This window comes from Condylura cristata, unplaced genomic scaffold (genome assembly GCF_000260355.1).
Source record: "Condylura cristata isolate star-nosed mole 26May11 unplaced genomic scaffold, ConCri1.0 scaffold00005, whole genome shotgun sequence".
NCBI classification, from domain to species: Eukaryota; Metazoa; Chordata; class Mammalia; order Eulipotyphla; family Talpidae; genus Condylura; species Condylura cristata.
Window position 1 is genome coordinate 39862169 of NW_004567106.1, and position 13954 is coordinate 39876122.

Here is a 13954-nt window from a genome sequence, read left to right on the forward strand (position 1 = left end):
TGTCTAAATAATAGATGTGTGAATTAATATGTAAATAATTTAATACTGAAAGCTTATATAATGGTAAGGATTAGGAGAATATTTAGGTACATTGGAGAATGGCAGAGGCTTAGGAATACCAAAGAACAGGAGGAAAATAATGTAAGGGCAACAGTTGCTGATATGCTATAACATAGTATTCTTATTATTCCTAGCAGTTCACCTGTTTTAGTAATCAAAACATTTCAAAAGCCTTTACCCAAGAAAGGAGTGCTTATCACTGCTAGATAAACTAAAATCCAGACCTGGGGAAGAATAAATACTTAAAAAAAGAAAAGTTTAACCAAAATTACTTAATGACTCTACGTAGAGTTAAATTTTCCCTCTGAAGTACTAATACATAAGCCTAATTAGTGGTCAAAGGCATTATTTTATGTTAGCACATGGATCTGTTCTGTTGAGATTTCAGTATATATGCTTTCTTCATACATTGCATTGCAAGGTGAAGGACAAATCCTATCTTAATTACACCTGGCAGTATTATGCTAAACAAACTCAGAAGCCCAGAAAGAGAATCTGTAAAGGATAATCAAAATTTATGCCATGAATTAATGAAGTTAATTGTCAAAAGAACTATAATTTAGAAAATAAACTCATACTACGAAATGCTTCTTTCTAAGCAGGAAGTTTATTGTGAATATAAAGAAAGGTACCAAAGGGTGGATATCTAGGATCAATAAAAAATAACTGATTTTTGTTTTGTTTGGGTTACTTATTCAATAACTATAACTTTGGAATACTAAAACATAATTGTATATTAATTTCAATTATCATTAAATAAAACCCAGAAACTAGAAACTAACATATTTAATAAGCTTATCACATATGAAAATATGTGCTAACTAGAAATCATACAATTGGCCTAGTAATGCTTGCTAACTTTGGAACTTTCTAGAGCTTACAAATGAGTGCTTGCAAATATTTAGGGAGATATCTCAGTTTGGCAAACCATAATTAGTGGTCTTTGAAGAAGGGCTGGAACTATTTAAATTGCTCATTCATTTGTTCTTTCCATGTTTCACTCTGTGAGCAGAGTAGTTCCCTTTTTCCACTTTGTGTGAATGATGAGGGTAGAAAATACCTATAATTCTATGCTTTTTTGAAGCATGGAACACATCCATCAGCTTAAAACACCCTCAAATGAAATTCTTTGTCCTCATTTGGTCTTCACTGTGTAATTTATAAACATGTATATTTATATAAAATACCTCTTCCCTTAAGAAAAGCATAGGAGCCCCAGATGAAAGTCTAGTCAATGGGATAATGAATAAGAAGTTTAGTTTTATCATCTTGTTTTCTCTCCTTAGTGAAGACAGTTATTGCTCTTTGTACCTTCTATAAAAAGAATACTATATTTTCTGGTCCTGTAAAATTTTTAATAATGTTAACTGCTTACAACCTAAATATGTAAAAGGATGATACAGTCTTTATGAGTGTGGCTGCATTAGTCATCTGTTGGCTTGTTTGCAAATGTGGGTCTGCCTGGCATCGTGACCGAGGAAGGAACATTCTTAGCTAACTATTGCAAGGATTTAACCCAGAGGTTGCCATGTTTTGTTTGATTTCTAAAGTTTTTTCTTGTTTTCAGTGGTGAACATTAAAAATTTGGCAGATTGCTCATGAAATTCCACATTCTCGTCTTCTGTTGAAATCAGCCATACTAGGTTTATATTCCTGCAGAGGGGATACTGCCTAGAAATAATTTTTCATTGCCCCCTATGAATGAAGCCTAATTTTCCAGTCTTTTGTCCACATATATCCTACTGTTTACCATGGATGCTGTACCCACTGCTATTGGTCAGGAAGCCTGCTTCATTGCTTTCCTTTTACCTTATACGTCTGTAAAGAGCATAGGTAAAAATTAAAGCAAGCATTATATTGTTTCAAGAAAAATAAGACAAAGAATTTACTGAAAGGAAAGTAATGGATGGGTGTCTAATAAGGTTGGACTGATATGTCTGTGTTCAAAGATTACACCAGCTATGTGAGTATAAAGTTTGTGCCTATAACTTAAGCACTGTATCCTATTAATGAGTGAGTTTGTATTCCAAGTTTAAGCAGCTACCAGACTACTCTTGAGTTTGGCCTCAAATGCCCTATAAATGGAATCTTCTCCTCAGAAGCCCTTGCCATGTTCCCTTTCCAGAACCACGGTAGCTGTCCAGCAGTCCTTTCTCAGATCACATAATTACTTTCTGTCTGCCCCTTTAAACTTGATGCTCTGTATCCTTTCTTTTCTGGCCAGAATTGAGAGCCGTGTTTCACATAACCCATACACCAGAATTGAATATCAGATATAGTAGACTCCCTCATTAAATTACAAATAGTAGACATTATCAAATATCTTGTTTTTCAACTTTGTTAAAGTTCCGAGGGTGAAACAATGAACAAAATATACCCAGTTATGGTCAACACACAATTTAATTTGTGTGTTGCATACACACAAAAAGACACAACTAATGGAATATATAGTTATAAAAATGAGTTTGTGAAGAAAAATAAAGCAAGCTAAGAAGAGAGTATGTACATGGAGCCAATTTTAATGTGTCATCACCTCTCAGGAAGTATCTTTTGAGCTGAGAGCTGAATAAAGCAACAGAGCATGCCATAATGTCTGAAGAAGAGTATTCTAGGTGGGGAATAGCAAGCAACGAGTCCTGGAAGGGGAGTATATTTAAGGCTTAGAACCTGCAGAAACTACTATGCAGATTCAACAAATTCATCCACATCTCTTATGCACTGAAGATTTATTCTTTATGATGCCCGCCTGTGAAAAGAGAACCCTTCTAAGCTGAAGCTTTCTGGATGTGGTAAATATGACTTAATGTTTTCCCACTAGAAAAGACTTCAGCTACTCCTAGAATAAAATCACAACAGTTTAGCACGGCCTACAGGCCCGTGTATGGGCCTGGTCTGTTGTTATGTGGTTGAATTTGTTGAATTTATTTTGCCAGTTGTAGCAATATATATATATATATACTTTTTTTTTAATAATGCCATATCTGGCACAGGTAAGAAAATAAAATGAATGAGAATAGTGAAAATGGTATCATCTTCTGTCCAAAAACGTTTAGGTAAGGTAAGTGCAGTTAGCCTCATTCAAATTATACATCTTGTATAAATATTTTCCACAAATAGTATATATATAGTCCTGTTGGTTTCTCCACATTAGGTCACAAATTTAAAAACTAACAAATATTACATATATATATATATATATATATACACACACATATAATATATGTTTGCTTGTTTGTTTTAGTGTCCAGGAGGAGCATTTACACCTAATTTACGAACCACCAAGGAGTTCCCAGATGATGTTGTCACTTTTATTCGGAACCATCCTCTCATGTACAATTCTATCTACCCAATCCACAGAAGACCTCTAATTGTTCGTATAGGCACTGATTATAAGTACACAAAGATAGCTGTGGATAGAGTGAATGCTGCAGATGGTAGATACCATGTTCTTTTTCTTGGAACAGGTAAGTATTTGAGTTCAAATTTTGTGTGCAGTAAAAAGTGTTTGGTAATAAGGGCCTTGGAATTGGAGTCAGAAACATTTCAATTTGCTTCTACTTGATACTCTCAATGAGGAATTCCATGTCTTAATTTCCACATCTGTAGATTAAGTTTAAATAAGTTACTTGATAGGGTTGTTTTAATGAATAAATAGGTTTATTTATATAAAAGTGACCCTAGAACAGTTCCCGCCACCTACTATAGTGAAATATAATAATCATGAGTTCAAGAAAGGTAGGGGAAATTTTATTTACCTTTCTTCTTTTTTATTTTTTAAAGATTTATTTTATTTATGCGTACAGAACTGGGGTACAGGTCAGAGGTGCAGGGGCAGTGAGAGGATTCACCAGAGACAGAGTGGAGAGCAAAACAGGCAAATCAATGAAGTGCACTGCTGAGGGGAACAGTGGGCAAACAGGAGAGGTTTGCTGGGCCATGTTGGTCACCTCTGAGGCAGGGGATCAAACTTGCATTGAAGTGCCTGAAGCTAGCTTGCAGTGCTGCCTCAACCCCCTGTGCCACCAGGGAGGGTCCTTACTTTTTTAAAATAACATTTTCATTAACATTGGTCTACATTGTTTGCATTATGCTGAAAAGCACGCACCATCAAAGCACCTGCAGTCCACCACCATCATCTCTTATGCAGAATGGGAATTTTTTTTTTTTAAGATTTATTTATTTGTGCATACAGAACTGGAGTATAGGCCAGAGGCTCAGGGGTGGTGAGAGGCCTCACCAGAGACAGAGTGGGGAACAGAACAGGCAAATCTAAGAAGTACACTGCTGAGGGGAGCAGCGGGTGGATCAGGAGAGGTCTGCCACACCATGTGGTCACCTCCAGGGCAGGCGGGAATCGAACTCATGCGGAAGTGGCTTTGGCTTCTCAGTGCTGTGTTTTAACCCGCTGTGCCACCAGGGATGGCCCAGGATGGGAAATTTTAAACATAAACAATTATTTCAAGTGAAATGAAAGTCTGTGTCTTTTTCATAAATTTCTTCTCTTAGTGATAATGATAATGATTCATCTGTATATTTAAAATAATATTTGGATATGAATAACTAGAATACAAATGAGTTCTTTGAAAGTTTTAGTGTTACAATTTTAAATACATTACCAATTTTTAGTTAGTTGTCTTTCTTTAATAGACATTGTGGGTGAAAATACTGTTAATCATACACATATCTTCTATGAAATGAAATGACTAGCCTTGTACAGTGGGTCTCAATGTGTGGTCTCTTGACCAACAAAATAAATATCACCCAACAACTTATTAGAATGAAAATTTGGGGGCTTCAACTTTGGAGAAGGTTCCCAGACATCTGTGTTTTAACAAATCCTCCAGGCAATTCTGATACATAATAAATGTTGAGATTTACTGCTCAAGCAAACAGAGTTCTAGCTTGCTGGTCAGGCAGTAATTAATACTTTTCAATATCTCTGTAAACTTTATAGGCACTAATGGAACTCCTATTGTTTTATCGGTACTGCTCCATGAAACTTGGTAGTTTCTCTGCTAGTTTAATAAATAGATGCCAAAAATGCGTCTGTAAAACCCATTCAGTTGTAGGCAGCAGTAAAATTTGTATTTTGAGCTAAAGAATGAATTGCTTTCAATTTTCATTCAATTTGATAGAGATATTTTCACTAGCTAAATGAAATTGCCAAGTATGATTTTCTTTCAAAATTCTTATTATATCCTTGTTTATTCATTCTTATACTTAAAACCCAGATCTGAATACTTCACTTTCACATAATTTCAGTTTGTACAGGGCTGAGATTGAGAAACTTCTGTCAGATACTATTTGGCACCCTTCCCTACTAGTGGATATGTCTAGTATGTTTTCAGTGGTCTTCCCTTTGCCCCATACATGAGGTATCATTCTTTCTGTCCAGACTAACCGTTACCCACTCTATCTTCAACTTTATCACATCCTGCATTTCCAGAAGCTTTCCTTGTCAATTATATTCCCACTCCCTTCATTCTTCTCTTTCATCCTCCATTGAATCTTCTGCTTAGAAGCCTTATGCAAGAGTTGGAGGCAGACCTCACCCTAACTGGTGAGTTACCACCTCTGTTATACTGCTGACTTTGCAGATGTCTTTAGTGATCTCATGACAAGAAAATCCAGTTGCCATAACCAGTGAAATACCTTTCTCTGCTCTTTGCATCTTGCCACTGTAGACTCTCTCTTTACCTGTTGCTTCCGTGAGGAGTTACATAAGTCCCCCTTCTCCCAGTCATTACTCTGACATTTTCCTGTCCATGAATGTGGCTATTCACCTGAGGTTCCTTTATCTATGATCTTTTTTTTTTTAACCGATTCTTTTATCACTTCATTCATACATTTGGTTTTATCTACCTTTTTTGTGCAAGTGAATCCCAAATGTATATAAATAGTATATAAATAGTCATTGCTATTTCCTGAGCTCAATATTTGCATTTACTGCAGTTGAATTGTTTGTAGCATTAATATTTCAAACCTCATGCTTCAAATTTAATTTACTCACTTCTAGGACTTTACTCAGTGCTTAATTCAGTCTCCTATATATGTATTCTTAAACTGCACATTTCTCTCAAGTTTCCATTTCTCCTTATTATATAACTACCCTGAAAGCATATCACAGTACCTGGAACTGCAAAAAAAAAAAAAAAAAAAATTGTCAAAATGAATTGAAAATCATCATAACTCTGCCCTTTGATTTTGATTTTATTTAATGAAATAACCTCATGAAAACAAAAGCTAAGTGTCAAGTGCATGCAAACATTATTCTCCAAAGATATAACCTCCATATAAATGACTACCAAGAATTGCTTTTAGGTGTTGCTCTCTGATCATCCAAAGTGTAGTTTGAATTTGGAAACAAAATATTTTCCTCAAGTGAAAACCATTTAGAGGCCCCCATTAATGGCAAGTGGGTTAAAGCACAGCACTCAGAAGCTAAAGCCACTTTAGCATGAGTTCGATCCCCACCCTGGAGGTGATCTACATGTCGAGGCAGACCTCTCCTGACCTGCCCACTGCTCCCCTCAGCAGTGTACTTCCTTCATCTGCCTGTTCTGCTCCCCACTCTGTCTCTGGTGAATCCTCTCACCATCCCGGCACCTCTGGCCTGTACCCCAGTTCTATATGCATAAATAAAAAATAAATCTTTTAAAAAACATTTAGAGTCATGTCTCCCTAATGTCTCAGAAAATAAATAACTGTTTCCTTTGGAATTAATGCCCTAAAGGTAGATTTTGATGTTAAATTTTATTTTTTTTTCATGAACGTCTATAAAATATTTATATTTAATTGAGGGAATTTTCCAAATTTTATAAGCTGCAACAGTGTTTACTCAAATAGAAGACAATATGAAATAAGTTTTGCACATTTTTTTTGACTTTTCTTACCACATGAGTATCTGGTACCTTTACATAGACTTTGTATGTTGGTACTTTAACACTTTTATAGTTTTCAAAAACAGTATTTAGACATATGTTTCAAATTGTAGTGGAAAGCTTCACTAATGACTGCTACCAAACACCTGAGTCGCTTGTAGACTATATAAGATAGTGCAGCTATGACGATATATCTCTTGAGGAGATGATAACCAACTTAACCATTGAATCTAGAAGTCCCTATGATTATATCAGACCATGTTATAATTTAAAAACAATGATTTCCACTTACCTGACACTCCAATAACCAACATGTTGGTATAAAATATTTGATGACATAGTAGTTCTTGGATTGCTGGTGGAATTTCTTCAAAATAGAATACTCTGTGTTTGCTTAATGCTAAAGGTAAATAATTGTTTCTAAATTGAACTTGTGAGAACATGGATATACTGTTCTCAGAATTTTTTACTTTGTGTATCTAAATCTTAGGAAGGCTGTGTTTTGGTATTGCCGAATACACAAGAATCAGCAAGCCCTTCACAGTTATAAATAAATAATGAAGTTCCAATTGTTCCAACAGTGAGGCAACTTTGTATCATGGTTTCCTTTTTCTCTGTACCATTATGGGAAATTCAAATGAAGATATTAATTGTAAAGAAAGATATCACAGAAAAAATCTACTGTGACATTTTTTTGGAATGCAGGTAGAATGTCATGTAGTTGTATTTGCTTTGAATATTGTGGAAGATTTTTGTAGTTCTCATTAGCTCTATTGTGGTTGTGTGGGCTTAGTCTTCATTTTTTTTTTTAATTGTAGAAATCCATTTTTTTATTTCCAAATGTTTGTTTAATTTTTTTTCAATAGTTTATTTTTCCATCATTTTGTGCATGTTTCCACCTCAGTTGTGATCCCCTGGGGCTTCCCATCACCAAATCATCCATGCACCATCACCAAAGTCCAGTCTTTTTTATCTCATTCCCCACTCCACCTCCATAAAATGTCTCTGGAATATAACTGTTGATCATTATTATTATTATGATGATGATGATGATGATTATTATTATTATTATTATTATTTTCTCACCTCGTCCGTTATACTCCTGCTATGAGTAAAACCATTCGGTATTTTTTCTTTTCTTTCTGGCTTATTTCACTATACATGATCTTTTCCAGCTCTATCCATGTTGCTGCAAAAGGCATATGTTTATTTATTTATTTATTTATTTATTTTGGTTGCTGAGTTATATTCCATTGTGTATACGTACCACATCTTTTTAATCCAGTCATCCACTTTTGGGCATTTGGGTTGTTTCCATGTCTTTCCAATTTTAAATAATACAGCAATAAACAAGTCCCCATTTCTTTTACAGTTGGCCCATTACAAAACACTACTCTCGCTAAGCTTGAGAGGTTGATAATCTGGCAGCCAGAGGCTGGCAGTCTGTGGATCTGCCTCATTGTATTTTTTGTGCTACCAGATGCCAAGTAAGAGGATAGGTGGGTAGGTATGTGGATGGGTGGATGGGTGGATCAATACATGTAAAGAAAATAAAGGAGAGGAGGGAAGGGAAAGGAAAAAAGAAATAAAGAGACAAATGTGCTTTGTCATCTGATCTTCTCTTTCTAACCCTATATTGTAGTATAGTGAAGGGATCGACAAACTACAACCTGGACCAATTCAAGCCCACTGCATGTAGGGTCCATAAGCTCAGAATGTTATTTAACATTATTAAATATTGAAAACAATAATAAAAGTGCTACTGCATGAACAGTAAAAATATAAAATTTTCAGATTCCAGTGTCCATAAATAAAGTTTCATTAGTCTACAAATACATCTATTATTAATATTTTGTCTGTGCTGATTCTGTGCTGCATGGCAGAGTTGACTAATTGCCACAGAGACCTTTTGCCCCACAAAACCTAAAATAATTATTATTTGGCCTTTTACTGGAAATTTGCTGATCCATGTTTTGTCACTTATTTTATGCATAATTTTACAAAAATTAATACTTTTTTAAGGAAGCTAATTTCTAGTATGTAAGTATAAGACAATTTATAATGTTGCTGAAAATAAATTATATGGTTATTTATTCTACTAAAACTTAAACCAACAGCCAAGTTTACTCATTTATTTTCCTGTTATTCCAAAAAAAGATAAACTTGGAAAAGATATATTTTAAAATCAACAATTTGTTTTATTCTGTGTATTTATAGATATTTGATGATATATTTATGGGTTTTTTGTCGTTTTCATTCTCACTATTAGAGTTGTATTTTTGTTTATTTTTTATATATATTTTATGAAGGGCTGTAAAACAATAGCAAGTGCTGTCATAGGATTAACATTTTAACTATTGTTTATATCCAGGCACTTGTTCTAACCCAAATGTATTGCACAGTGAAGGGATTTTTGCCTGTTTTACTTTTGTTTCTAGAGTTATGAAAATATTTAGGTGTCTGGGTCAGGTTTCAACATATTCTGTCAAATTTCTATTTTAGCACTTTACATGATTCAGAATGACATGTGGTTTCTGATGAAAGAGTGAGAATATTCTTGTGAATGAATGTTAGAAGTTTAGGATGATTTAATATCATTATGACTTTTTAATGTAAGGCTGATACATGTAGTGTTCTGCCAAATATTTCCATATACTATGTACTGGTTCATGCTTCTTTTTAGCTTCTGTTTAACTGGATGAGTACTGAATTATAAAGTTGGCTCCAGTAAGTTTTTGAAAATGTGGAGTTGGGAAGTATCTGCCACATATGTGGCTAAGGCCTTAATATGTTTATCATCGAGTTAAAGGATAGATGCCTTCATAGTAACCAGCCAGTTCTGGCAGCTGCATCTCTTGGAATGGCACACTTAGTGAACGGCAGAGCCAGGCATTTTGATGTTTAAGGAATTCTCTAAGATACTCCATGTAAAGTTTGACAGCTACAGAAGTGTTTTTGAGTTCAGAAAAGACTATCAATTGGATACTGTGCATGAATGTCAGTTTAGTGATAAGATCTAGACTTTTTCATGTAGAAGTAGGAAACAAATTCCTTTATAAATCACTCATTTTTAATAATTCTATGGTTCACTGTTTTCTGGAACAGAAACTGGAAACTTTTGAGAATAAATAAGGATTTTGCAGGCATTTTCACAGTAGGAAATACTATAGAATAGCACACAGATAAGTAAATTGACAAGAGAAAGGTGATAAATCATGGTATGATGACTGCTTAATGCTATAGAAGAATAGGAAAGAGGAATATATGAATGGGAAAATTGGAAGAGCATCCATACAATGATTGTTAATCCAGAGACAAATATTCTTGTTTAAATTTTACCTTACAATGGCATTTTACTAAAAATAAATGTGTGGATAATTGCTGAAAAACATTATTTTATAAAGTAGAATTATTTTCCTTTAATTTACAGAGATACATTCTTTTAAAGACAGCATAAAATCTCACGTAACAATTACATAAATTTTAATAGTATGTGACATGAGAAATTTGGGGTTTGAAAGATCCACTCTTGAGTCACTGTTAGGGAGCCTGAGTCTTTCTGATTGAAATCCCCCTAAAATAAATTTTAATGATATTAGTTTACCAAATTATCTATTTATTACTTAATATTCTTCTCAAAATAGAAACTTGTTCGTTTCTCAAATACTTAATTGCCATTATAATGATGCTAGTTAAGTTTATTTATAGTGCTTACACTTTGAAAGGTACGTTATTGAATCTCTGCCAACCCTACAACTACTTTAAGAGGATTTGTGAGGATATAGACTCCATGGGGGTTCAAGATATTTTTCTGATATACTCATTGCTATGAGTAATACTTAGAATAACACTTCATCACTCAAAATTATCACTCAGTAGATATTTGAATGAATAAACAAATGATTTCCACTTATCCTCCATATGTTTTATCTGAAAGTCATATAAATCAAAATCACATAAATATTTAGTATGTGATATAAACAAAATACAAACTCTTACCTGATTTCCATCCTGAGCATTTATCTTCTTCACATCATTGCATCATTTATCATCACCATTTTATGATTTTTCCCTCTGAGTAAGTTAATTTCATATTTTATTCCTATGAGCTAAATTCACATAGTTCAGGATGGCACTGCTGATATGTCAGCATCCAGCATTAGCATCAGTACTGCTGTGATGCGATGACTCACATTCACATCCACACACCCTCCGTCAAGTCTTCATGTAAACAAGACACATCTTACAAGGTGACAGAAGTCTCTGAGCAGACTGGATTTGTGAGTAATTAGTATTGATAGATTTAATCTATAAATATTTTATTATGTCAGTCAGTTGTTATGTATTTATGAATGAAAGAAATAATATTTTCAGGGGAAAGTATAGGATGCAGAAATGGAGTAGGACTTCACCTTGATTTTTCATGTATCACTAAATCTTTGAGTATTTCAGAATTTGTTTTAAAATGGAACTTATATCTGTGTTCAAATGGTCTTGGAAGCTTGATTGTATATATTTTATGTACATATATACATAGGTCATAATACATAATGCATATATATCCATATACACTTAATGCATACCTCTATTTACTTTTTAAAAATGGATTCTGCATATTCAGTGTAGAATTTGGGGTATTTCAGAATGCCATGCAGGGAGATAATGCCTCTCAGCAGAGAGATGGGACTAATTTGCTCTGTAGCACTAGCTCTTTTAAATACTGACATTTTCCTAAATGACTTGAAAAAAAGTCTACAGCCAAACCTCATCTCTGTACATTGCCTTCCTTTAATTCTTCACTCATATGAATGTATGAAAAATATCTAGCCTAAAGACATTAATTTATAAAATGTTTTATCTGTATATTGAGAAGAAATAACCAGTCTATGTTCTTGTTCTTGATGTGCTGCCAAGTTTCCCTGAGGCCAGCTTGGCAGCCTTTGTAGCAGGAGAATTCACAGACTGCTACTCAGCCAGGCCAAGCCTTCTCTGCAAACATGCAAAGAAAGTCTGCATTCAGCTGTCAGGATTTTGTGGAAAATCAACTTTTAAAACAGCCTATTGAAAGAAAAAGTTCAAATTGTAAACAATGTGAAAGGAATATTTCATTTTAGAATATAAAAGGTAGCATAAATTGGAAAAAGCTTTGGAAATGGGATTTTTGAGGTGGGTCTGTGATAAGTCACAGGTTTCACTTACTTGATCTCCTAGTTCATTGTCTCCATCTTAGTTCTTACCACATGGATCTCACATCAGCCATTTAAAGCACAGCTGTTTGCTTCTTTAAGGCTAGCAAGAGTCCTTCCCTTAAATCTGTTTAAATGGGATCTCATATAAGGTAGCAAATAATAATTGCTGACTTACCTTCCCCTTTCATACTGGGTTGGTTAAAGTGAGTCATACATTCTACCTAGTTACACAAAGGTATGACATATACCACATTAACTTAGACTGGGTAAGCCACTTCTCTTATACATTCTATAGATGATTTTGGCAATGATATGGCTAGAAACACAGAAAAGATCACTTAGAAGACTTTGTATATGCTATTCACAAGAAATGATGAGAAGCTAAATTAAGTGTGGGTTACAAGTTGGAAGTGGAGAGATTCAGATAATTAGGCCCAGATAATTCAGATAATTAGGTCCAGATAAAGAGGTCCAGGAGATAATTAGTAAGAAGAAAAGGACTTTTAACATGGCACATCAGTCCTTTCCAGTCACATATTATGCATCAGACATTGAACTTATCACCAAAGTACATTATCTTGTTAAAAACCTCACAACAGCCCATGAGACAGAATCATGACCCCCTTCCAATGGTGTAAACTGAGACTTTGAGAGATTAGGTAACTTGCTTAAAGCTGTGAAGCAATTGGAAGAGTAATTAAATTCAAACCCAGTATCGAATGAAAGATTTGGTGTACCATAAAAGAGGGAAAGTCAAAGAGGGTGTTATAGAAGATACACTTCAGCAAAGAGGGTTATGCTAGAAATGTAGATAGGGAAGTCCTTAACATTGTAGGTGTTAACTAAATTCATGACATCCTTAAGGTCACTCTAAGAGACTGCAGATATGAAGTCAATACTGGGAAGCTCAGTAGGAAAATAAAGAATATTTACCTGGAAGGAGTGATCATAAAAGTAACAGAAGAATAGAGTATTATCATGCTGCCTTCTAGAAAAGATGGAAGCAGGCAGGAAAGAGCAATGGTCAAGGACATGGAGGGTGGCATGGTTTTGTCTCAGTGCCTTGGTCATAGCATATGCTGTTATCCTTATTATCCTTTCTGTACAGACCCATAGAGTTTAGAGGAGTAGTCTTTTTTTTTTTTTTTTTAAGATTTTATTTTATTTGTACATACAGAACTGGGGTACAGGCCAGAGGCTCAGGGGCTGTGAGAGGCTTCACCAGAGACAGAGTGGGGAGCAGAACAGGCAGATCGACGAAGTACACTGCTGAGGGGAGCAGCGGGCAGGTCAGGAGAGGTCTGCTGCGCCATGTGGTCACCTCCGGGGCAGGCAGGGATCGAACTCATGCAGAAGTGGCTTTAGTTTCTCAGTGCAGTGCTTTAACCCGCTGTGCCACTAGGGAGGGCCTAGAGGAGTAGTCATTTAAGTGGAAAGAAAGATATGAGCAAAGAAACATGAGTAAGTAAATAGTGGATTAAGAAATGACCAAATGAAGAGGAGCAAAAGCTGCTCCGTTTATCTAAACCTGGAACCAAAGGAGATATTACAGACTGCTTCCACATGGTAAAACTATGAAAACAAATGGCAGAATGCTTAACCTCTGTTAAAAATGGTTCAGGAAAATGGGTTAGTCACCATAAAATTCTTTAATACCAGATTAGCCATTCTGCAAACAATGAAGGATTCCATAGAAAGAATTAGTCCCAATTTTGCATTTTTGGAAACTTAGTTGTTACCACCTGTGTAAGGTCAGAAAGACCTTATGAGGACATGCACCTTCATTATTCAAAGTAAGTCCACTTGTTTTAAAGTTTCAATAAG

General features: G+C 34.8%; 1 protein-coding gene across 1 annotated transcript in view; it reads left to right on the plus strand.

Moving 5' to 3' along the window:
• SEMA3C (sema domain, immunoglobulin domain (Ig), short basic domain, secreted, (semaphorin) 3C) overlaps window positions 1–13954 on the plus strand; it is a 141289-nt gene that overhangs the window by 103706 nt on the left and 23629 nt on the right. The window contains exon 12 of the mRNA XM_004676892.2: window positions 3302–3524. Coding sequence (XP_004676949.1) covers window positions 3302–3524 — 223 coding nt within the window. The remainder of the gene's footprint in view (window positions 1–3301; window positions 3525–13954) is intronic.